General features: G+C 34.9%; 1 protein-coding gene across 2 annotated transcripts in view; it reads right to left on the bottom strand.

Annotated features, from left to right (window-relative positions):
* CACNA2D1 (calcium voltage-gated channel auxiliary subunit alpha2delta 1) overlaps positions 1–27,704 on the bottom strand; it is a 365,213-nt gene that overhangs the window by 88,817 nt on the left and 248,692 nt on the right. For both annotated transcript variants that reach the window (XM_059471496.1, XM_059471497.1), the window contains exons 7-10: positions 23,926–24,057; positions 10,560–10,629; positions 9,650–9,700; positions 8,459–8,558 (exon numbers count right to left, since the gene is read on the bottom strand). In XM_059471496.1, coding sequence (XP_059327479.1) covers positions 8,459–8,558; positions 9,650–9,700; positions 10,560–10,629; positions 23,926–24,057 — 353 coding nt within the window. The remainder of the gene's footprint in view (positions 1–8,458; positions 8,559–9,649; positions 9,701–10,559; positions 10,630–23,925; positions 24,058–27,704) is intronic.

The following is a 27,704-nucleotide window of genomic DNA, read 5'->3' as shown; positions in this document are numbered from 1 at the left end:
ACTACTTTTTATACACTACTCATTTTAAATACTACTCATATCCTAGAGAGCTCAGATTTATTCTGGAAACCACAGACCCCCATGCCATGTGTTGTTAGAAGTCTGACTCCCTGACATTTGACAGCTATAAGAGGAGACAATAAAAGTGTGTATTGATGCCCAAAGCAATCCCTCAAAGTAGGAATGGAGGTGACTTTTCTAGACATCTGGAGCTGTCAGCTATATGGTACAGTAATACATGTACAGTTTCCAGCAACATTCCTGCTCCTGACACCCTAATGTAGAATTTGAGCTTCTAATTTCCACTCCCTTTGGCTCTTCATGCACTCAAGCAAACTATTCCCTAGAACTAATGCTTTGTGACAGATACAAAATGAAACAGATCATGTTTTTATATTTGTACTATTAAATTTCCAAATCTTTCCATGTCTTTTTTACTTTCTTATATCCATTTTGAACATTTTCCTTCCACAGCAAGCTAAAGTTACAGTTAATACTGTAACGTGCATTTCAGGTTTGCACAGGATTTAGTATGGAATATTTAAGAGAAAAACCCTTATATAGAGTAAAGGAGATGTATTTAGTTGGTTTGGAGATTAAAAAGTTGTGTAAAACAGAGGTGCTAGTCCTAGGGTCTCTAACAGTGAAATTCTTATGTGTGCTCACATGAATGTTGTACATTTGTTTGTGTTACCTGTGGGGATATATATATATATATATATATATATATATATATATATATATATATTTATATATTTATATATAAATATAGAAATATACGTGTGTGAGATATAGGTCTAGATATACAGATATATAGATAGATAGATATAGATATATAGATAGATATATAGATGATATATAGATATATGTGTGTGCATATAGACATATATTTAGGTATGTTTGTGTATATACATGTGCTCCATGCATATTGGACCAGTTGGGAAGATGTATGGGAGGAGACATGGCACAGAGCTGCAGCAGCCTCAGCTCTCTTGGGGTGTTGAATCTGGCATGATAAGCTTTCCCCTAGCAGGTAAATTAATAGATGTATAAACAAATAAATTCCAGAGTTCAGATGTCTTGGTTATTAATTTGTAATTCTAAAAGAAAAATAAAGCTTCTAAAAATTTGTCAAGTTTATTTGTAGCTATGTAAGGCTCAGTGTAAATGAGAAGTTAAGAGAAAAACTGTTGAAACACATTTTTTCTTTCTAAATCCTGTAGCAATATATCAGGTATGTCCAGATGGCCTTTGAATAAAAACATGAGTAGCTTCTGTGTGGGCTCTGTCTGGCTGCAGCGTTTCAAAGGCTTTGCAGCTTGTGCACAGTTCAGAGGTGAACGTGGCAACTTCGCTTTTAGAGATGGTCCTGATCTGAGCTGTAATTCTCAGAGAGAAAAGAATTGACATGATTTTTATGTTATATTGTGTTTTTAAACACTGACATTACTATTTTAAGCCAGATATTCCAGAAGAAGCACAAGCAAGTACCACAAGGAATATTATCACTGGGATGGAAAAGTAGCACTTCATTTTCACCTCTCTGCCACAGGCTAGTCTGTATTTGTCTGCTTTATGTAAGCATTTGCCATTTGGTCTTCTTGCACAGACAGTATTGTAGGGCTTGTTAAAATGAAGTTAACAGGAAATTTTTACTTACACTAAGGATAAGAAAAAGCATAACTACTGAATGTGTCTTTTGCTACATAGACATGGAAAAACTATGAAGTAGACAGAGGAAAGAAAAAAGGAATTGGTATGTATTTCCTGTTTGTAATAATGAAAGCTTTGCAATATTTCTTATTTTGAATATTTGTTCCACACAAGGGTCATGAAGTACTTGCCAGTCTATTAATAACTAGAGTGGATGATGAACAACTACTTGGGACAAACATTTAAGTTGGCAGGACAAAACAAAGAGAAGAGAAAGCAACCAACAAAATCTTTACATATTCTTGATTTCAGGCGAAAAGGGACAATGAGACACTCCAATCTGATCTCTTGCCTACTGTCTCACTACTCACCTACCACTGGTCATTAAAATTCCCTTGGCTCCTTCTGCAATAAACCATAACAAATACATTTAGTGGCAGATGTTTGCTTAAAGTGCATCTTCCAGAAAGGCATTAAATATTGATATGAAGACAACAAGAATCTTTCCTTGGAATTTTAAAGGCATTTTAACTGGTTATATGCCAGTCAAATTTATTTGGCTTCAACTCGTGCTTTTTGAAGTGTTTTTACCTGAAAGGTTTGAGAACCTATGGATAAAAGAGTTTCCCCAGAAACAGCATTCCTCATCTGTGATGACATCTGTCATTATTTATTTCTATACCCCAGAACAACCAAAAAAAAGCTCAAATTCTGTGAGTTTGAGAGCAGGCCTAAAACTCAGCTTCTCAGATGATGCACTCAGGTGTGTGAGAAGATGCTTTCTAGAGCCAAGCAATCACCTGTAAAACACTTTCAGTCCCCAGAGGAGACACCTATAGTATTTTTCATAATATCTGAGCCAATCAGTTTTGTGTTAAATTACTGATATGTTCCACATACATGTAACAGTATTCAGCCACAACAAAGGAGTCATACAGTAAAAATCTCAGTTCAAACACTTTTAATTTGCCTTCCAGTAGAGAAAGTGAGCCATCAATCCGTACACTATTTAGACAAAAAGTTGCCTCTAGCCATGTCACTGAAGCTCTACAAGCATTTCTAGTTCATCATGTCAGATGACAACTGCAAGAAGCTCGAGTCCTAGTGAACATGGGTTGGACTCGATGATCTTAAAGGTCTCTTCCAACCTAGAATTTCTGTGATTCTGTGATCCCTCACTTTTTCTTTTTCTTCACAAAAAACTGTGTAATGTGCTTTCCTGAGGATCAGGGTCCCACTGAAGCCAATCTTATTTTAAAAAAGTCAGCTTATATAATATTCCCCCTGCTCTAATCTTCCTCTTGACTCCAGCCCTCTCAACTCTCCCCCTGAAAGATTTCTAGCAGATCTTCACTGACTCCTTTCTTGACTTTCCTTTTAGAGAGAAGGTAAAAAGAAACATAATTCTACAAGCAGATAAATATTCCATGACACTGTTTATACTACTGTAATTCCTGTCACTAAAAATAAATCTCTTTCCAACTTCTTAATAATCCCTTGCTTTCCATAATTCCCAAATTTTCTCCAATTTTATTTGCAGATTACTCACCTTGATTACATTTGCTAGACTTGTCCTCCAGATATATTTCCCCTACATTTATTTCCATAGATACATAGCCTTTCTCTACCTGTAATTATTAGCAAGGTAGAAATTGAATACTAGATTTTGATCATAACTTCTCTAAGCTTTTCTTTAACCCTCCACCTACAGTGCTTATTAAATATATCTGTATTAAAAAAAAAAAACAAAAAAACAAACAACTTTTTAATTCACTTGCCCCTTGAATATGGAAGATGCAAGATAATGACATACCATTTAGGAATGCTAATGATTTTCCATTAAAGAACATTGCTACCAAGATGTGTTTATCTGCAGCTATCATTGCTCCCCTTTTCCTGAAAATGAACCATTCAATTTAAGAGAAACTGAAAGGTCAGTGAGATGGATTGCTGTTAAGAGAATCAGGAATCTCAACACTCAGACCTAAACTTGCCTTTCTACCATTTTCAGTGACTAGGAAAAAACACCAAAACATGTCCCCTGACAAAAGAAAACAAATTACAGGTATTTGTTTACTGCCTCACAGAGCTATGATGATGAGGATCCTGCACACTTAATTGCAGCTACTGTGATTCATTACCTGAAATGCTTCAGGATTAAATCATTAAGAGAGGCTCTTATGCAGACATATTTATTATAGAGAGAACCTGATTCTCTATCTAGTTTTTTATTTGTCAAATAATGAAAAAGATGGCAGGCATCTTCATATTTTCTCCTTAGTATTGTCCATTAAGGAAAATGAGAAATAAAGAACCAAAGTGCATTGGCAGAACCCTTCATGCAGGAGTCCTTCTCACTTCCTCTAGATCCACCAACAGAAACACTTCAGTTCCACTCATACCATGATCATGTTTAATTTCTCCCTCAAGTAGTGATGTTGTTTGGAAAAGACTAAACACTACCAAACTTTTCTGTTTCAAAATTCAAAAACACAGTAAAAAATCCTGTCCTACCATTTCAGTGCGCAATTTAATTTCACATCCACTAAAAATGTTACATTGAAATAATAAATGAAAAAAAAGTTTAAGTTGTTTTTAAATAAAATTCTTCAAGTTTTTGCCAACAGAACAGAAGTGCACTCCTACAAAGCTAAAATTTCTAGCGAAGCTTGTATAAGCATGACCTGCTACCTGGCTGTAGAATCTAGCATCTTCCTCCCTCCACTAGGACTTCAGGTAAGGTTTCCACTCATGGCATGTTATTTAATTTTAAAAATAAACTTAATTTTAAAATTTTTAATTTTGCAAAATAAACTTCCTTCCCAGAAGGAAGGAACATCTCCCTGTATTTAAGAGAATACAGGTGCAATATGAACTGCAGAATACAGGATGGATCATGTTATAGAAAGGGAAAGGAGGCCTTTGACATATTGAAAACACTTTTAAAAAACTTTCTTTTCCCTCTGTTAGCATATTTAAATATTTTAATTAGCAAGGTGTAAAGATTTTACCAGTTTAGGAGTAAGAGAGACAAAGCAACAGGTTTGCAAACAATGAGCTGTGGAATTACATGAAAAACTTCTGTTAAAAATCAGTGGGAAAAGGGATGCATCATCCACAGATTTTTTTTTTTATTCCCAACAATAATTTCACAGGCTGGATGCACAGTTTTTTCTTTGAAATCAACTCATGTAGAAATCACCTTTTCTCTGAGTTTACTCAATGTGCAGAACTGCACAAGAGCAGGAGATGAGCTTTCAATTCTCCCAGAATATGATTCTGTTCTATCTCATATGCACTTGACATTTAATTTCCAGTTCCTAAGCAGTAAATACTAGTTTGGATTTTTACAAAGGCTAAGTGAATTTAAAAAGTACAGCAGCTCCTGACCTTTAACACATCTGTTGCAGTTAGGGAGGCTTCTCCTTTGTGTGGTTTTCTGCTCCTCTGCAGATTTGAAATCCATTTCTCCTGCACGCTACCCACAATCACAAACAAATTACACTCTCTGTGTCAGCATCTGAAACCAAGCCACTAAATCACGACGTGCTGGGATGGAATTGCTGCCCCCATCATCTACAGCTCGCTGCTATCAAAGCCTCTAACCGGATTAGTGGGAAAACAGCTGTATCACTCATTCATTTAAGCCCTTGCAAACAGCAGGTTTTCTCCCTGCAACAAAGCACAGCACTTCAGATAAGGAACATGCAAATCCCAAAGGAAACCATGATATGTTAACCCCTGGCTATCTTTTTACAATTCAACAGTTCATTCAACCTTTCTTTCCCTGGAAATAAATGCAGGAATGTCACCGTGATATTTTATGAAAAATCCCTTCGCCAGGATTTCTTCTCCTGGGAAGATGAGAAGCCTCAGCGTCTCTACGTTTTTCTGCTTTGGAATGTGATTTGGAGAATTGTTTACCCAGCATGTGAATTGTTTTATTTAATGAGCAATCACAGCCAGCTGTGTCAGACTCTCTGAGTCTGTCACAGGTTTTTATTATCATTCTTGTTTCAGCCTTCTGTCTGTATCCTTTCTCTTTCTATAGTATAGTTTTAGTATATGATATGATATGATATGATATATGATATGATATGATATGATATGATATGATATGATATGATATGATATGATATGATATGATATGATATGATATGATATGATATAAATAAATCAGCCTTCTGAGAACTTGGAGTCAAATTCTCATCTCTCACCTCATCCTGAGGACCTCACAACACCACAAAGGAACTACATTTATTCAGCAGAACTAATGTTTTTAGCACATCTACTTTTAAGCTTTTTTTTCCTAGGATTTCCTCATATACAAGGCACAGTTCATGAAATCATCCTGTCACTTTTAAGAAGTGATTGACATGAGTTAAATCCATGTCTTTCAGTTGTGGGTATGAATCATCATGCACATGGGCTTTGTGGGACAACATCTTGGCAGAGGTTAGCACTGAAACAGCTCTCTAGCTAACTCAAAACCCCAGACCAAAGACTCCATGGTTATTAAAGCTAACAAGCCATTAAAAAACTGTCACATTTTAAGCCAAAAGATCCACGAGGGAAAGAAAAATTGTGGATAACTTATAAATAGTGTTAGTGTTCATGTAACCATATGCTAATGCTGTATTAACTTGACATTTTCACCTAGGTTTTTGGACTTTTTGATTAGCCTATCATGTCTAATACTGGGATGCTTCAGGAGAAAATGCTCTCAAGCAGAGACATGCAATATATTGAATAATTTTTAAAAAATAATTTAATTAATTTGCATTTATTTCACCTAGAACAAAATGTTTAAGTTGTTTTTTTGCCGTTTGGGTTTACTAAGAAAGCACTGGAATTGGACTTTAGCTAGTCCTACTCCATTATGGAATATTTTGTCAATCAAGATGATAGAATCGTGGAATTGTTTATGTTGAAAAAGACTTGAAAAATTATCTAGTACAACTGTTAAACTGATTCCACCAAATCTTTAAAAGCAAAAAAAACCTTTAAAAAAAAATCTTCAAAGACCAAACTTCTGGGTTCCTCTCTCTTGTATAGAATGTCTTATGAGCAGTACAACGATTTGTTTCTTATCTATAGCTAATTATTTCCTGTCTATTAGAGAAATAAAATACATATATGTTACAAATCCTCCACCACAATTCCATTCATAAACCATCTGAATGCATAAAAATATAGGTTATATCAAAGTAATTATAATACTGAAAAGTTTTAATAAGGACAATTTTAAATTATAAGGGAACAACACCAAATAGCAGTTTATGAAAGATTTAGAGGTGCCATTTTCTATTATGCACATTTCTGAGATTGCTGCCCTCCACTGATGATGAAAACAACATGACCAAAATGCCCTTTTTGGTTCAGCAATCAAATTTATGATGTGAACCTCTAAATTTCATTCAAAGGGAAAAAATGCCCCTTATATATTGTAAGTAACAAACCCCTGGAGAAATATACTGTACAAAATACTGGGGGTTTCTGGTCCTTTTCTGACACAAATCCCAACCTCGAGGCCTCATTAGAATAATAGTGACCCTTAGCTAGTAAAATACTCACAGCCTAAGGAAGGCTTAGCATTAAGATGACTCTTTCTGGTCATGGAGAAAATGGAACAAAAGAGTTTGGAATTATGTGTAAAACAAGAGATAGTAGGGGTCTAGATATTCCAGCAGTGAAAACTGGCACAACTCCAGTGAACATAGTAATCAATTTCCATCAGTTTAGATTACAAGCTTTTTTTTTTTTAATTTAATTGGTGAAACTAAGAAGATTTTAATTCCCCAATATCATTACAGAGAAGCTTATTTCCTTTAGTAACTATAATTTAAAAAAAAATCAAGGTGTTTTTATTTTTATTATTTACTGCAATTTAGACCAAGGAAAATGGTCTTATCTACTATTAAAAACTTTAACAAACGAAATACCATTGAGAATAAACACTTATCTGCTCCTTGCAGAAAGTTCTAGCTAGACTGTCAGAAAATCATGAAGCAATAAGTAGTTTTAAAAAATATTTCTTTCAGTTAGATTCCAGGCCTTTCTCCTCCAGGCTAGCTACAACATGAATCTGCAAGTTGAAAATTATCTCCAAAATCATTCCAGTTACTCATCATTGAGGCTGTCTGTTGTTATTAAGAATATGCCAGTGTTCTCATCTTAAATCCATAGAATCAAAACTCTACAGTTGAATAGCTTAATTAAAAAAAAAAAAAATAAAAAGCTTTTCCCAAGGCTAGAACATGACATCCAAGGTATTCTCCTAAAAATGGAAAAGTTCCCATCCCTTCTTCATAGATTCTTCTCTCTATTTTATTATTTAATATGAGAAAAAATATTTTGCCACCCATCAAGTGGCGAAGAACTATAAAACTTTTCAGAAAAATTTCTTGGGTAGATCAGATAAATGGCTCCACATCTACTGTCATTATGCATCAAACAACATGAGCAATCCAAATATCTTCTGTGTAGAAAATCTGGGAACCAGCAATTATTTCAAGAGGATTTGCATACACCAATCTAATGGGAGAGGCTTTATACAGACAATAGAATAATATTGGAAAGGAGAATTTGGCTCTGCAGGAGTTTATTTAAATTACTTTTGCCCTTCACTCAAATGTATATGCAATATCATATCTAGGACATTCATTTTTTTATATAAGAAAGCAAATACAATATATTTTAAGTCTCTTTGCAGCTTGACATTCAAGTACCTCACGTCTGGTATTAAAAGTAGTTTGCTTTTGGCTTTGTTGACAATGCAAATTTTGTGGAAAGAACAGATACTCACTGAAACTACATTCACAAAGTCATCATCAGACAAGGTCTCCAACATCTCAATCACCGACGTGCGGATCAGCTTCAATGTCAACCCACTGACGCTCCCACTCCTGAAAAAATTCACAATGGAAAAGTTGAATTCATCAACTATTATGCAACATAAAAAGAAAATACAGAGCATCCACCTAAACACTAAAATTTTCAATTTTATAATAAATGAATAAAATTTATTCCTGAATTGTTCAACTCATCATTAGGGTTATTAAACTATTCATAATTATTAAAGTCCAAAAATACAAAGTCCCAGTCCTGTGCCTCGGATGACATCATAATGCTGCATCCTTTACTCATTCCCTTTTCAAGAAATCTGAGTTTAACACCTTCAACCAATGCATTATGTAAACATTTTATACTCCTACACTCAGATTTACAGCTCTGGATTTCCAGAAACCCCAATGACAGCTTCTTTGATTCAAGGCAAAACCTAAGCTGAAGTGAAGAAATAACAAATGTTGATAAAACTCACTGCTGATATGAAAGCACTTCACCACGTGTGAAAGCATTAAATGCAAATTCTGTGCCTGAGAAGCTTTTCAGCATAAAGCAATCTGACACATCAGGTTCAATGCTCCCTTCAGTCCCTCAACTTTGCCTACACCACAGAAGCCTTGCTGAGGCAGACAGCAAGTTTTTATGCATTTCTTTGCTTGCTTTCTAGCAATTTTTTATAGCAACTGAACTTGGCATTTTTTAAATCTGTATTGTAAAACACATGAAGTCCACATACATTCTTATCTCTCAGGTGCATTAAAACATTGTCACATCTATTGAAATGCTTCTAGTCATTTGTTTTTAGGTTTGTGCTTTACAACAAAACCTGGCACACACAGGATATTCACTTGATATCAAATATCCAAATATTCACTTGATTGCTGCAGTAATTAATAAGTTGAAAACAGAAAAATATTGAAGTGATTTAAATAAACATTTCCTTGCCTCCAGTTTAAATAACTTTCATGTTTAGTTTAAGCTTTTTGGAAATATTTCCTATTATGTATTTATTTTGCTCATACCAAGATTTTTGAAGCTTGCATACAAGACCCCTTAATTGCCTCTCTGTTTTTCAGCATACACAGATTTGTTCAATATAGCCAAGTACTTTTACCCCACTAATGTCAGTATTCAGACATTAAATACTCACGCATCCACTAAAATAAGCATGTCCTTGGGAGATGCTGCTCCTTGGATATACCTGAAATAAAAAAAATTACATGTTTTACACAAAATTGCATAAGCATTCTTTTGTGTGTGACGGAAGACACTCTGGGATCTCTAAACACAAAGCAGCTGGACCAATGAAATCCTCCTGTTGTAGCTAGTACAAAACCCATGTGTTGTTTTTTAACCCATGTGTTGTTATTTCCTCTCTTGCGGTGTCTCCCAGGTAAATCTAAGTCTAAACCACACTAGGGAAGTGTGGACATAGGATGCACTAATCAAAATTCACTGTTTTCATGCAACTGAAGAACAGGAATGCTGTTTCATAGCTACAGATCTTGATGACTGATGAATTATTACTCAGTCCAGCTTAGGCAGAAATACTTAGTCCTTTAGAAAGAAAATATGTCCGACTACATCCAAGTATCAATGTGCTTTATGTCTTGAGAGGCTTGTATTAAAAAACATGAGAAGTAATTCCACCTGGCTCCCATCTTTTACACACCTAGTGATTTTATTGCTGGTTTAAACCACTGAGGCATATTTTTAAATATTTGCAAAAATCTAGAAGAATGGTTCAGTCTAATATTCAGGATTATAAATGATTTTGACACAAAATCAGTTTTTAACTGTCTTACACCTATTTGGCAGTTAGCCTCCTATGAAAAGTCTATGTAATCCAATTGTACAACTACTATAGTAGATATTGCATAACAAGGAGTATAATTTGAATTTTTTTTTATTTAGAAAAACTAACTAGTTTAAAAAAGAAAATAACAATATCTAAAATGAGTACCGTTACAGACATACAGAAAAAATATTTTTACAGTAATATCTAGAAAGTAAGCAATGTAAATATATATATCTACTGAACCTTTAAAAAGAAAGCTTACCATGGTCTTCTGCGTACATCATACAGATCTATTTTGTTAGGTGTTCGACTTTTATCTACCCATGGTGAAGCTAAAAAGAAAAAATAAAAAATGTATGGAATAATATAAAACTTTATCTCAAGTATTTTAATTACAACATCATGAATCAGTATCACAGACTTTGCACTATATAGATATCAACATTTCATAGAGATAAAAAATAGTCTGTATTTATGTAATATGTTGTTGAAATATCTAGACATCCTTATACCCATTGCCACATAATACAATGCAATGAAACTATGTATGTGTGTATGTAAATGTAAATGTATATGTATAAATGTATATGTATATGTATATGTATATGTATGTGTATGGCCAAGTGTGTTGAAGAAACAGGTACTATAACTGACCACTGATTTCAATGGAACCAAAAACTCAACCAAAACACTTCAGACAATGAAACAACTTTTTTTAACAACTTATTTAATTAAAAAAAAATTATTGCTGTATATAATAATGGCGTCTCATTTATGAGCCTAAATAATTGTTCACTGACTCAAGAGCTTTACCTAAAAATGCATATTAGAAAAGGAACATGAAAATAGCATATTCTCTGAAAAAAAAAAGAGATGTAAATATTTATGTCTCTGTAAAGAAAATGCTAAAAATGATGGCCTTTTTCAAGTGCTTAATCTAGGCTTTACCATAATTTTCATCAAGGGTGGGAATTATTTCCTTACTGGAAGGTAAAATGACCCTTTCAAAACCATGTGGCAGCTTAATGAACACAAATAAAAATGTGAAAAGCTACAGGGAATGAGATAATGTTCCACAATTTGTTCTCTCGCTCTATGCCAAAAGCCTTGGGGGTGCTATTTCCTGACATCAATCATTTTTCTGTCTAGGAAATAAAGAAAGATATAGGCAGCTCCAAGATTCTTCCTGAAAAATAATATACCTTAGACAAAATGGGAGATTTATATCTTCACCCATGAATATAAAAAAAGCCATCAGCTTTGAGCAGCTGCCTATTTTTGATTTTACAAAATGAATCATTTCCTAAGAGACCAAACCGTGATCTGGCCTATCACTTACTGGAACCTTTAAGCTGACTGTAACCCACATTTACCAGCCACAGATAACACTGTGTATTGTTGCACACCAGAAGAACCTCAAAATCTATACCAGTATTGGCTATGATTTCGGACTAGACCACTTGAAAGGTCCTTTGGGGCCTGACAGCATAAAAGTATTTGAAATTTTCAGAAAGGAGAGAATTTAATTTTTTTTAAATGGATATATGTTAAAATTCTAACTTAAGTATCATTACTTAGACATGCACAGGTTAAATCCACCAGTATTTTATTAGCCTACAAGGTTAGCACATGTTCAATGAGGGATTTTTTTTTGGTCTTTGTCCAGGCTATCCTTCCCATAGAAATTCCATCTGAAAATCCATCTTTCAGATACGTTCCCTGAGACTTGCAAAATCTTCACGGAATATGTTCATTTCGGTTTGTTTTATGAGTGGTTTAGGTAAAATAGCAAAAATAAATCAAGTTATAGACCAAGGCTGCCATATCTTTGCAAAAACTTCCAGTCATTTTAGTGACATCCAATAAAAAGGCTGTGCCCTACCAAATATGTCCCTCTTAATTGACACATATCTTGAACAGCCTTCATAAATACAGAATTATCTCAATTTATGATCTGGATTTATTTCAAAACAACAGAGAAAATTCAATTTACACTGGTAATGTTATTTTATTTCACACGAAAGATAAGTTCAATTCCTTAAGTGCAATCTGTAAAGCAAAAGGATGGTGGTTCAAAGAGAGTTTGAAGGGAGGAGCTGAAGAAGGACATTTCCAACATCATCTTCATATACTACTGTGACAGCAAATGCTGACAGAGGTAGTCATTTAAAGCTGAACAAATGTTCTACAGGCAGAATGACAGAATGGCCCTTTAGCTAACATAAATTATCTACTGAAAACCATCATAGGAACATTTAGCTAGAATTCATCAGACATCACAATCTTCACATCTTAACTACAGGGTAATTTTTCTGAATCTAAACTAACATTTACAGAAATATGAGTTAAGATTTCATTTTAGCTGTGCAGCAGAAGACCATGAGAAATAATTCAGATACTTTTTTCTGCCAAATTTGAGAGCTGCCAATACATGTTAATGTAACACTACCTCATAGGTAAGCACATCACATTCTTAAGGCTAACATCAGTTTTCTCAACAATGCCCTTCAGAACCTTTAGACCAAACAATATGTGGCAAACATTTCAGAAACATGAAGAAGCAAAATTTATACCCACTTGAACACCTAATAGCAAAATTTGAAATGCCTGAAATGTTCCCTAGTATTCCTAAAAGCACCAAATGATTGTATAACAACACTTGAGGGTTTTTTAACTGGAAAAATATCTCAACAGATTTAAAAATTCCTTTTCTTTGGTTTTGTTTTTTAAATACGGAGAGGATATTCAAAACTTCAGGTTGAGACAGTAAAATGAAGGATGTGAAGACAATTTTTTCCAAACTGATCTACAGCAGAATTCCTTTGGTAAAACCTTGAGCTGCTAAACCTGGGCTCAGTTCTACCATAGCTTTTCAGTAATAGCCAGGATTGCACTGAGGCCCAGACTGTCTCTTTTTGAATACATCTATATTAGCAGCTTAAAAAGAACAATGGAAAGGAAGCCATTCATGAGAACTAGGCTATAAACTCTAATAACAGTATAATTACACACAAAGTAAACTGAGCAGATCCCACTCAGCACACTACTTACAGCCTATCTGCTCCTTCTCTCATGGAGATTTAAATGAGATTGTGAATGGTAACAGAGCTTTAGTTTTGGGTAGATAGGCACAGAGGTGAGCACAACTAAATTCTACTTTTTGCTCATTAGCATGGCTCTTGCAGTGCACCCAGTCCTGGAATGACTGTCTGCAGCTTCAGGGCGATCTGCAGAAGGTCTTTAAAAGCATTATTTATTACCATGCTGTTAAACCACTATTTCCTGTGCCACGGGTCAATAAGTTTTGTTTTCCTAATAAATATATTATTTTCTTTCCAGAAAAAATGCAACAAGCTTCTATATGCTTAAGTTTCAATGACTGCACGATTTATCACAGGATATTAATGGCTGCTGGGTCACGCACTAATTAAGATATATAATGTATAATGAGAAAATTTGTTCTATTGATCTTTCTGATGGTTTCTACAACAATTTACATAATCTAGTAGAAAGTCTCTGCACAGCTCTGGCTCTGCACAACATAAATAAGGAGTCAGCCCTTAGTATCTGAAATTTCATTCACAGCAAAGAAGTGCTGAATTCCCTCTCCAAACTCAAGAATTAACATGACTAAATTACCCATTCCTCGTAGTCTCTATCTGGAATAACACTTTTAATTTTAGATGGCTTTGAATGGCCTGATGTGTATTCACTGGTTTTAGTAACATTCTGAGTATTTATGGATATTGTTGAAATTGTTTTTAGTAGGAAACTGAAATTCCCTTACAATGTTTGATCTCCAGTGATCAATTTAAATTCTCCTGATTTAATATTTTTAAAACAACCTTTTTAAAAGATGATAAATTCTTTTTATGTAAAAATAAGTAAGTATGCATTAATAATTTTACAGGAAATAATTAGAAGGGATGGAGACAAATGAGAGAGATATGCTGTTTTTGGCCCATATACAGACCACACTATAAAGCCATTTGGGGAAACTGGCTTATACCTTACTGACAAAAGCTGTTATGTGGTCTAAAGTAAAAGCAAAATTAAAAACACAAAAAATATTATTCCAATTCCCCATCAAAAACTTAAATTGATCAAGGATTTTGAGATTTACAGTTTTGTTTATATAACATTTTTAATAAGGTTGTTTGGAACCTGGTTAACCAATATCTTCAAGACATCAGCCTCATCACAGTTCATTGTTGCATATGAGCATTTTTGAGCTATGTCAACACTTCACAGTTCTCTGGTGCATACATCAGGCTTTACTCATGTTCCCTTTTGATGATTTTCCTGTTTGGCATGTGGATAGATTTGATACTTTATAAATTATTAATTAGGTTTGATATCCCTCCCATTTCTGTTTGTGTTATTGGGATACAAGGACTGGATATAATTCAAACAAGAGCAAGCCTTGTTTTTCTGTTATTTCTGCACATTTGGAGTAGAAATCCTCAGGTTTGTTGATTAAAAGGAGAACCAATTAATGCACTATAGAGACTGTCACAGCATAGAGCCTAAATGAAAATATTTGTTAGGAAAGGAAGACTTGGTTACAGCCTCCCATTCTGAATTCATGAGGTAATTCCAGAGGCATAGGTGAGTGTCAAGAGAGAAAATATCTTGAAAGTTCTGCCCTGTTCTGCTGGTTAGGTATGCATGTGCAAGGAACAGAGAGGCAGAGATGAATCATTAACAGCTTTACACCCCTTTACATTATTAACACATTTGAGAAAAGAGGCTAAAAGCTGATATTAAGATAGGTAACAAACACCAATTATCAATCCCAGACTGCATAATTTTATTTTGATTCAAACTCCAAATTTTATCTTGCAATGTCTCAAATTAACATTCACGTGTATATTCAAAACAACCAAAACCACAGATTATTCAATTCCCTGAGCCAGATTCAGCAAAGTCTTCTCAGATGGAGCAAAGGCATAAGATACAGAATATACTTTGCTGATATTTCATAATTCTGTTAGTGAACTTATGTGAAAAAAACTGATTGTAGATATGTGATAGCCCAGACTATTTGAGAAATCTGATACTCCTCAATTTTCTACTCAGAAAGAAGTAATTTGAATTTCAGTGTAGCAGCACCACATCTGTAGAATTACTTAGCTGTTTTTCAGTAAAAGGTGAGACATGGTAGCTAAAAAAAAAAAGCAGCCATAACTTTAAAAGCCCCTAACATTAATAATCATAAAGTGTTTTCAACTGCTATAATTAGTAGTCAGGATGTCTATATCATAATGGTGCCTTGGATTAATTCTGGTTAGTACCATCCTCCCAAGACAGAGATTGTTACAGGCCAGCTCTGTGCTACCACACCAGATGTTCAGTCAGGACTGAATGCAGCCATTCCCTTGTGATTTTCTTTTCTTAGTGACTGAAATTGCCAAAACCTTAAAATGTGTTCAGGTAAAATCTATCTAAGTTATACAGGTCTGTGCAATATCTTCAGTAACAATACAGAAAAGAGAGGATAATAATAATGAGGTTTTGTAGAATGTATTACCCATGTGATAATGGGTGATTATGTTATGTTATGAATACTGCACTCAGTTTTAACACAAATCAGTTAAGCAAAGATTTGATATGGGAATAGTCCATACACAAACAAATATATTGATTTTTGATCCCTATGTAGCAAAACACCCAAGAGTGATTAGAATGTGCAATACCTGCTGCAGCTTGCCACTTCAAATGAACCTCTTTCTGTTATCTTATTTCAGAGGCAAACATTTCTCTTTCTGCATGTATAAACTGAATTTCATCCTAAATGTGTTGCTTGCATTAGTTTCACCTGGACTAGAGACCATGTCCCAGTGAGGGCTGGAGTATCAGAGCTTGAGAAGAAGAAGAAGAAGCAACAAGCTGTTTTGTTGGCTGTGTAGTGGTTTTATTTTTTCTCCTATAAAAGCACATTCTAGAGATTTAAATCTGTATCATAAAGACACAAAGATGGCATGACTTTCAGCATGAAGGCATGGTGACCTGCAGTATGTAATTTCATTAACTCAGAAATAGCAGACTATCCTGTAACTCGGTGGATCTGCCTGTGTAACTGCAAAATTCAGCACATCAGTTTTGAAAAATGGGCCATAACTGAACTCACTGTAAGATTTTTCATATCATGAAATGTAGTGAGGTGGGTGTCAATCACTTCTCTCAAGTAACAAGGGACCAGGACGAGAGGGAACTGCCTCCAGTTGTGCCAGGGAAATTTAAATGGGATATTAGTAAACATTTCTTGCCAGAAAGGATTGTGAAGCATTGATACATGCAGAGCAGGGAAGTGGCAGTCACCTTCCCTGGAAGTTAAAAAAATGTGTGGATGTGCCATTTGAGGACATGGTTTAGTGGTAAAGGTGGTGGTGGGGCTGGGTTGATGGCTACACTTGATGATCTGAAAGGCATTTTCCACCAAAAATTCTATGAGTATGGTTAGATGCAAATCATGTCAGTTCCTGTTCCTCCCTCACAGATTTCAAAGGAAAAAAGGAAAAAAAAAAAGTAAACAACACTCAAAGAGGCTTATTTCTATGAAAAAGTAGAAGTATCTGCCTCACACACACTAATTGCACTAATTGATAATTTATAAGCTGCATTACCAGGGAAGTGTTTGTGCTTTTACTTTGTTTGCCTACTTTAAAGGCTCCTTTAAAAGTTGAGCTGTTAACAAGAACAAACAGCTATAAAATATAAAACCTTTTGCAAAAAAAAAAATGACATTCTCAATTTTGCAAGGCTTTTGATTCATTTTCTATGGATTTTTTAGGCTTTCCAGTCTCTCAGTACCTGCTTCAGTAATTACTTTCTCTGGAGAGTTCAATATCATGGCCACAACACTATTGCTTGCCATTAATTGCTAACACAAGAGCAGCTGTGCACAGCAAGTTCTTCATTTTGAGAGATACCATTTTATTTTATTAGAAATTGATTTTTAAAGCTCTTCTATTATTAATTTGTCTAAGCAGGGAATGCTCTAATAGCTAAGTGAAACTCGATTCACTAACATCTAGAAACAGGTTAAGGGTTGGTTTTTTGGGTTGGTTTTTTTTTTTGGTTGGTTGTTTTTAAATGAAGGATAAGAGATAATCCTTATTCTGATAGCTCTGTTCTATCTATATTTTTAATCTCAAATTTTGAAGACTTTAGGGACAAGATTATTTTTCTGGAAAATCATCACTGAAGTGCTGCTTTCTTTATGTGTTTTTCCATTTAATACCTCATAAGCTCAATTTCCATAGGAATACCCTAGTAAAATACTGGCATGAGCAATGCAAAGAGATTTTTTTCTAATTAATTAAAATTTCCATCATATTACACCTATTTATCACATAGATAAACAAAGGAAGACTAAGTAGAAGGCAAGGCTGCAGTAAAGAAAGGGAAGGATGCAATGGCTCTTTTCACTGTACTCTTCAGTACTGATATGACAAAGATCCAGTGGAGATTACCAGACCTGCTGATATTTAAACTGAATTTAAATATGAGTTAACATAAATGCACACTCAATACTAAAAGAATTACTGCTATGCATACCCCTGGCTTGAATACCTAACCTTCAGAGGATCACTGAAGAGGACATTTTTTCTCTCTATACCTGTTTCTTTTATCTGCAAAATGAGGACAAAAGAATGTTTTTATTAGTTCTTTAACCAGAAGTGTTCTGCAGATGAAAACTTGTGTTTTATGTGCGGTGCAGCATGTATTTGACTTGTAGCTTAGCACAAAATAATCCAGGTGTCTCTGAGAACAGAAAGTCTCCTGGAACAAAACTGGAGAACTTTGCAGTATTTAAGAAAGAAAACAGCATTCAGTGCTGTCCATTGGGAAAAGCTGCCAGCACACGTTGTCCCTTCAGTCACACCATGGGGCTGTCTAAAGAATTCCAATAAAACTCTGACTTACCCTGTTTAATAACACAGATACATCTTTAAGCTGAGGGAGTTGATGAACTTACAAATCACAGGTGTACATGATCAGATATACTTAAAGTAAGAATTCTTCTCTAATATAGGTAATACAGGTAAGTTCAAATGAAGAGGACAAGTGTGTGTGTCTAGGTGATGTGGTAAGGGAAGGGTGGGGAGCTGCAGGTTGGACTCTGCTTTCTTCTCTGTGAAAGACCCCAACAAAAAGACTCCACAAAGTCTTTTTGTGGAGAGAAGTCACAGATCCATGCAGAAGCCTGGGAGACTGGAAGACATATCTCTTGCCAGAATTAATTGCCAGAAATACCATATTTTGAACATAAGCTTTCAGCTGAACTTCCCATATGCCCTTGTTAAACTTCCAGGTAGAATTGGGAAGATTTGGGGCAGGTGGGAACAGGATAGTATTTCTTTCTCGTTTTTGTTTGTTTGTCTGTTTTGATTTGTTTGTTTGTTTGTTATGAATTGACTCAACTTTTCGGATCTTGACCAAGTGTGGCACATCCTCACCTTCAGACCTTTGGTCACTGTAGACCAAATACTGTCCCAATGTGCCTATGTTCAGCATTTCCATATAAAAGATGCTGAATCTACTCAAGCATCATCATGCCACTGTTATGGATATTTGTAACCCACTGGCTGAAATCTGAAACTATCAGCACTATCAGTCTCCCTATCAGTATTACCCTTTCTAAAATCACCCTTGGGAAAATTATTATTTAGTGTACTTCCCTGAGAGAGCTGAGTCAGTGCTGCTGATCAAACAGCTTTTACTAAACATTCATCTAAATCAGGAATGTGTTTTCTTTTCAGTAATCCTATGCAACCAATTTTTCTTAAGTAGATTTATTACTGTAGCTAGAAAGCCTCCTCTATCATATTTATCCACAAATAAATGTCTGCTGTCTCCAATCCAAAAAAAAACCCAAAACAAAAATACCCCAAAAAGACCCAACAAAATGAACAAAGGGAGAGATGGTATCTGGTAAAAGGCACATAAATACAAAGTTGTTTTTAAAGTTTGTTTAATTAGTATTTGCTGCAGTGTAAATAGTATGCCTCCCACTGCAGTATTTTAATGAAACATTAATTAACAATTATAATCCTACTTATGCCTATAATTAAAAAGAATTTCATGATTAAAAGTGGAACTGGTTACCTTATACCTACCCTTCCAAGTAGTCCACCAAAAAAATTTTATTAAATTGTTCTTTTAGATAGCTGCTTTCTAAACCTGGATAGATGCCTCACAAAATGTAAGTAACTTAATATCTGTCAAATCATATTAAACTACTTTAATTCAATTAATTTATTTTTGAGCAACAGATTTGACCAGTGCTCTGTGGTTAATTATAAATTAAATTTGAAACACGATCTATATTAAAATACCATGCTGTCCACACAGCACCAACAAAACACTACATATGCAAGCCCACAGGTGACAGATTCAATATTTATAAAAAAACAGAAAAGGTTTCAATTGGATTGGAATAAATTGCTAATTTCAATTATATTAATAAATCACTGCTAGATTACTGCTTTTATTTTGAAACAAAAATGACTGAAACCCTCTGTCTGGACTAGAATTAGTCAAGAGTCATCTTAAAATGACATCTTAAAAGCCAATACAGGGTTCTGGAATTAGACTCATAAAGTCAAATAATTAGGCAGGTAGATGTACATCTACTGCTACTACAGAGAAAGCAATTCAACATTTAAAATAATTTGGGCTCTCTTGCCCTATTGCAGAGAATCCAACTTCTGAACTTAGCGACTCACAGTTTTACCTAAGAAACTCCTCTGGTTTTGTTTACTGTTTTCATAACACTGCATTTCAGTAGTGTTTGCGTAAAAGAGTCCCACAAAATACATTTCAACTTCCTTCCACAGCACTTTTGAAAACTGGCCCTGACTCTTGAGTTATACATTAATGATGGAAAACTGTCTGCTTGCAGGAAAAAAGGCTGGAAATTTCTAATATTATTAAATAATATTATTAAATTTAAGTTACCTAAAATTATTAATCAGATATTTTTAAAATAAATTCAATGAATTTACAATTTTTTGAGTCTGTTCACTTGTTATAACAATTTGACATATTTTAACTGTAATTAAGAATCATTAAATGTAATTTTAAAAAATCATAAAATACCCAAATTTTGTGCAATTGTTTATTCTATATTAAAGTGGACTCTCTGCCCTTGAGGGGGTCGACAGCTCCTCCCAGTTTAGTGTCTCTGGAAAACTTACTTGGTATTCCTTTGAGTCCAGTTGTTTAAACATTTCCTAACTAAACCCTCCTCCACTGGCAACAAGGTGTCCTTATTCCAGAATTTCCTTTTGATTGCAGAGGCCTGTGATTACTGAGGGCTGCTCTTACAATGAATGAAAGACTAATTTGTGATTTGTGCCTTTAAACATATCAATGAGCATATATTACATCCTTCTTCAAAGTTTCATGGACTTTATATTCTTTTCTTTCTAGCTCTTTTATTAAATTGCTGTTTAGTTTTGAGTTCTTCAGAGTTCACAGAGTAGCTAATAAAAATGTCAAAATTGCTCTTGTCATCTTCTATCAAAATGGATGATTGCCAGTAGAGCAACATAGCTTAGCATTTCTCTTAAAAATATGCTGCCAATGAAACTAATGAGGATATTGATATTATTGTGAGAGAATGAAATGGTTAATGGCTTAAACATGCTAAAATCCTCTAAGAACAAGCTTTGCACAGCTGCAAAGGTTCTCCATCCCTGCCCACCAAAGCGCATCCCTCCCCAAATGTGGCTGCTCACTGGAATTGGGACTGCAGCAGGAACTGGGATAAGATAAAGGCAACACGATGGTCTCACCACCCCAGGTCTGGGGAGAAGAATGTACCCACAATGGTGGGGGAAGAACGGGGTGCTGGTGGCTCAAGCATTCATATTTTACACATTTTTCCTTCTCACAGGCTGCTCATAGAAAGATCCCTTCATACTGTTGGTTACTAATGTGGAAAGGACAGCCCAAGAGCAGAAGTGATGTGAGACCCTTTGGCCATGACTGAAAGCAGTGGGACAAGAGCAGATAAAAGAACATTAATAAACAAAAACTCTGTTTGAAAACACCCTTTGTAGTTTAGAGGTACTGAAATTTTTTTTTTAACATGGGAAGAAAGACTGGGAGAATACGTTCCAGATAATAATGAAAAGACTTATCTATGCATTTTGATTTTGGGTTTTGATATTTCCAAATTCTTTCACAAATATCATCACTGTGGAAAAATTCATCATTTTGAAACAGGCTTTCCAAAGGCCAATATAATGAAGCAATTTTTTTACAATTTATAATATAATTTTCAAAATGCAAATGTGAAAAGCATCCACTTCAGCATATGAAACCTAAATTAATTTTTAGAACATCAGTTGTGTCAGCAAACTGAGATAAAGTTTACAAGAGAGGAATGGAGAGCCTTGCACAAAGATCTATTATACAAACCTAAAATGTAAAAGGCTGTTCAATTTGAGTTACAATGGGAAGCAGATGCACAAAACAACAGACATAACCTACAGAGTATCAAACTGCTCCACACTGTGTATGTATGTCCAGCATTTAAGAACTGGGGAATTACTTAGGAATTTATGAAGTTATGTTCTGACAGAATTGGACACCTATTAAATACTTAGCTGTGGAATAAATAGCAGGTGTGAGTATCTGGGTTTTACACTAAATTTAAAATTGTGTTTAGGTGAAGTATATACAAGTAACATTTGCACCTGCAAAAGAGAGAAAAGCTGCTCCCATTTTATACAGGTATTTTAAGGAAGAATGCATAGAGATTTTCACGCTCCTATGTTGTGTTGGTGAACTACTGGAGTAGACAGGTTAGCTAGATATAAGAATCTATTTTTAAATATATGGGAGTTATTTTCAAGTGAAATATTATTTCCTAGAGATTGGCTGAGAGATATATTTAAGAAACATTATTTTTCAGTACTAAAAAAATATCACATAGTGCTGGCCCCACACATGAAGGTAGATCCCCAAAGCATTGGAAGAGTTGGAGAACAAAATAAATAATACATTTTCATTTTCAATATTTTTTTCTGCAACATCTCCCTGTATTTATTTCATGATCATCCAGCATGACAAAACAAACAGGATTCAAGTGCTATGAAATATTCTTCCTGTAAACTAGCCTGAGGCAGTTTCCCTGCCTGTGCTAGCACTTGTGCTAATGATACAATAACAGCTTCAGAATAATCCCCTTCGCCCTCAGAAACACAAACAATCTTGTATAAACAGAAGAGAAAGGTTCTCAAAATTCTTCCTCAGGCAGTTGTAGGCATGAGTCAACATGCTTCACACAGCACGCTGTTGTGTGTGTAGTGGACACATTATTCAGGCTTTGATAAGAGCATCACTTAACAACAGCAGCAACACAGGTCTTGCCATAAAACAAGGCTTTCCATTACATAGCAAACAACAAAAATCAAATTCAGGCTACTCATCATCTAAATTCAGTAAAATATACATCTATTTAAATTAATTAGTGTGATCAAGTGATGAGATTCTTTGGTGAAACATATGTTGGTTGAAGTAATCAAGTAGAATTGGCCTTAGCTCTAATAGCAAAGATGTACCTGTCAAGGGTTGTAGATTCTGAGAGAAATGAACATAGCATGGTGCACTCACATTTTCACTGATGTTAAACATGACTATATGTCTTATTTCCACATCACTATCTTTAAAACTAGACAAGTACAAAAAGGTCACTTGCAAATATTCAAGTGATTATTTACACAAGATATAGAAAATAATAGAAAAAAAATTAAAATCTTCTGCTTTTCAAAGGACATAATCTTCTGTACTTTTTACTTAAAAAAAATACTAATTACATATTTCACTCCCAGTTCCTTCCCCCTCATGTTAGCTTTATGCCAGAATAATTTTACAGTCCTTGAGTGTGTAGTTCTGATATAAAGAAACAGTGCCCATGTAAAAAAGCAAGATTTAGTTACATTTCACTGCTCATAGATAATTCAGAATATTTTCAATGCAATAAATGGCATAGCAGAGTTGTCTAGTGTGGAAACCCAGGGCACTGGGAATATTTCTCTGCCTGTTCTGGGGTGCCCTGACCCCCAGGGGAGCACTGACTTTGACCCTCATTCAGGGAGAAAGTTTCCTAGACTTCAAGATAGACTGGAATCCACAAAAGTGTGAAATAGATTGTAGAGAGTAGTGTAGGTGTATCAATAGGTGAGCAATATAGGTTTGGGGATTTTTATTATGTTGTGGATGGAAAAAAGATGGACGGCACAGGGTGTCATCCTGGGTTCGTTATTTGTGCTTCTTCTTCCTTCTTCTTCATGGGTTTGGGTGTCATTTTGTAATTGGGAAGAAATTATGCACTGTGGGCTCTTTGGGATCAGTTATTGGGTTAAAAGGAAAAATAATCTAGGTGTCAGTTCTTAATTGGATAGTTTAGTCTTAAAAGACCTTTCAACAAGAGACTGTTGGCCATATTGTGCCTTCTAATGAAAGGCTGCCAAACTGACAGTAGTGAGGCTGCTTCACTGGTAAGAAATAACAAACTCTTGAGTCCAAACATGAATTACTGTCTCAAGTGCCTTCAATCCAGACCCAGAAAAACCAACGACTGGTACCCCCACAGTCTAGGACAGTTCAGTTACCTGGGTAATACCTTGCCAGGCCAGTGGCACTGCCAAAAACCTGCCATAATAACGTGGGGTCCTCTTCCCGGTTCCGCTTGAACACGTCATCCAGGGCCGCCGTCCAGTTGAGTTCATTTAACACGATCGTTGCTGTCAAAGACAAAGCAAATCTGCTATTAGAAAGTCACATCCTAACACAGGAAGCAACAGCTACAAAAAGCAAGCTGGAACATTAAGAAAGTGACAAGATTTAATGTAACTAATCCAGAAATTAAATAAGAAGCACACTTGTTTTCCTTGGGCATTTTCTTTAAATTCCTCACACTATCTTCTTCCTGTTGCATTATTTGCATGCCATGGTCCTTGGTTTATTTGCACAGACAACTGTCACCCTGTTCTTCTAAACTTCTTCTAAGTCTTCTGATGTTTACATTTTTGTAATGGAGTTTCTCATGCACTTTTCATGTAAATAATGATTGTTTTGCATTACTTTCTGGAGGAGGAAAGAATTGATGGTTTGACCAATGTGGTTGGAGAGGCGGCAATTTCATCCTCCAATCCAGGGTCACTTTTGGAATTCTATAAATATTGAGGTTTGGAAATAAACGTGCCCATTTTTGCCTTGGACATCTCAGCATGTCAGTGTCGCTCATTTCATGTCATATTGCAACAGACAATATCTTCTAAAATTACTTCTTTTCTGAGATGTCACTCTAATTGCACCTCCCAACCACAGAGAAGACTGTTTACAGAAAAACAAATGCTGGCTAATTACAGTGTACTGCAATAAGAATGAGTAGAATGGCATCAACAAATAGGTATAATATAAATGTAACAGAGATGTCCCTTTCAAAATGGATTATACGGGAAAAAGACACTGATGAGTTATTGCTACTATTAAGGTGAGGCTGTATGAACAGCAGTGCTCATTAGCACACACTAAAAAGATCTTAATATTCATAGATCTGGACTCTGACACTAAGGACAGCAAAGTGAATGTTAGCATTTATGACCTGGGTGAATTAACTTAAAATACAAGAAAAGTCACATTTCAGCTAAACAGTGTTTCTATGTTGCCAGTTACACGGAAACTTACATTCATAAAGTTCTCCTGTACCAACACTTGTTTTAATCAATGAAATAGTTTATATCATTAAACCAATATGGAATATTTAAACATGTTCTATACCTTCTTTAGAAAGACCTATATTGGGAAACTTTAAAACTGAACATTAAATGATCAACACTGTTGCACTAAAGAATCAATGTACTAGATTCAGTAATCAATCAAATTGCATTGTGAAACAAAACACCTTATGATAAATCATGCTTTTCACCTCAATCACTTGTAAGTATTTAATTAATTCTCCTCCCTCCCCCACCGCCAGTTTTAGGTAATTTCAAATGCAGAGTTATTTTTGTAAAGCAAAGGCTTTTTGATGGTTTGTTCACTAATTATTTCTTTTATGTTGCATACTGGATTGTAAGCAATATTTCTGAAACTGAAGCATCTAGTTCAGCAAGCCAAGAGTGGAAAGGAACCTAGAGGAAAAAAACCTCTGAAAAGAGCTAAAGATGTAGGTATAAATCCAATGAAAAGTGCCACTTGCCATAGAGATCTTGCTTACGTTATGGTATTGCACACAGGAAAGAAAATTCATCTTTTGTAAACGGGCAAGTCAAGCTGAAATAAAACCAATTCACATTTAAAGGACCTGAGTGGCATTACAGAGAAAAATTTGGTATGTAGGTTCACATTCTAGCCCCCTGCTACATAGGAAAAAAAAAGATAAAAATAAGGATGGATTGAAAGTAACAGTTTACAGCCCATTTCCAAAGTAAGGCTCTCAAAAGGTACTAGAGAAATGAGATCACAACATTAAACTTTACAAGGTTGTTTTTAAAGGTTAAGGAGAAAATTGCTACACCATGTATTTTGCAGAAAGGTTTATCTGTTTTTTTTCAGAGTAGTTTTAAGATATTAACCTCTCAAGAGATAGCTTTCTGAAGAAATATCAAATGAAATTTCCAGCTCTTGAGATTTCCTGTAAGCAATAAACTTTTATTATATACCTCTCTTTTTGTCAAGTAGATAATTATAAATAAATATATATTTATGTAAAGAAGAAAAAAATCCCTGAGGCACCATGAGATGTTAATTATAATTTTTAAATGGTTACTGTTCAATTACATCTTAGATCCCGTTTGACTGTGTAATTAAAGATTATGCATGACTCTCTAAACTTGACTTTGTGTCAGATCTGGCCTCCAGAAGGCTCCATTAAGTCATTAGAAGCTTTGTCAATTTGGTAGACAAGATATTTTCAGCTTGATTTTGTTTCTTTTCATGCTACTGTTTTCTGTTTGGAGGGACAGGTACCAATGTCTTCACTCTTGTGACCAGTGAGGGGACTCAAGAAGAAAAACGGGAGCTGTGTCAGGGAAGGTTTAGGTTGGGTATCAGGGAAAGGTTCTTCATCCAGAGGGTGGCTGAGCACTGGAACAGGCTCCCCAGGGATGGGATTACAGCCCCAAGCCTGACAGAGTCCAAGAAGCCTCTGGACAATGCTCTAAAGGAACACAGGTCCTGGAGCCAGGAGCTGGAATTAATGATCCTGATGGGTCCCTTCCCACCTAGTATATTTTATGATTCTATGGTTGTAATATCACCCAAAAATTATCGCAAAGAATTATATCTGTATGCACACACCTCTGCACATACACAGTCATATATATGCAAATATGTATATCAAATAAATACATACCACAAAAAGGAGATAGTCTACAGATAGTAAAATAACTAAATACTGAAGTGTCAAATCCAAGAACCAGAACTGATAATTTTTGCACTTTATTAGACTTGTTGAGATTAGGCTATAAAGTAAGAGATAAGGATTTCTAGATCTTGTGTGTATTATTTGTGGGAAGTGATGTTCTACGGTGAGATTTAAGAGTTTTATGATTTTATTTATGTCCCACTTTCCCCTTCCTCCTCCTCCTCTATAACTTTCTCCTGGAGATAAATGCAACAGCCTAGAAAAAAATCCAAGAACTACAGCAAAGGGAAAAAAAACCCAAAACCTTCAAATGGCCCAAGTAATGAAGCTGGAATCAAAAAAATAAATACTGTTGAATTCAAGAAAAGTAACAAGAACAGAGCATCTTAACAGAAGGAAACTGTAATAAATATGGAAAAAAGGCTACTAACAGTTTGCAATATATTCCTATTCTGCAATACTGCAGATATTCCTGCACCCCAGAAATTCACAGTTAAGTTATCAAGTGTCATTTCTGTAATAAACAATAACACGCGACAGGCTCAACATATATCACCTTCTTCTTAATTTACTTGCTCATTATGACCAAAAAAAATTGTATTTGGAACAGAAACACAGTTTATTTGGTGGGACTGATACTCAAATAAATGATTGTATGATCATCAAAATAATAATTCCTGCAGTGGTTTGCTATTTTTGTTTTTTGGTTGGGTTTTTTCATTATATCTAGAAGTATACTTGATATAGAATGCACCCACATCTGTGTTAACTAATCCAGTAATTAGTAAATGAGCAAAAGGGTGCTGGGAATTTTAGTTTGAATACTTTGTTTGTCTAAGTGTTTTTCCACAGCTTCTATTGTTTTCCTTCGGCTAAAGCATACACCCTGAACTCAAAAAAATGAGCTGTAAATCAAGTCCTCTTTTTTTCCCCTTTTTTTTTTTTTCTTGGAATGCAATAATAGGCAACTTCAATACATCTGAGTTCTGGTTTAAAGCCTACAGCAATGGATTTGAAGCT

Source organism: Ammospiza nelsoni, chromosome 5 (genome assembly GCF_027579445.1).
Source record: "Ammospiza nelsoni isolate bAmmNel1 chromosome 5, bAmmNel1.pri, whole genome shotgun sequence".
NCBI classification, from domain to species: Eukaryota; Metazoa; Chordata; class Aves; order Passeriformes; family Passerellidae; genus Ammospiza; species Ammospiza nelsoni.
This window is presented reverse-complemented; position numbering and strand designations above follow the sequence as displayed.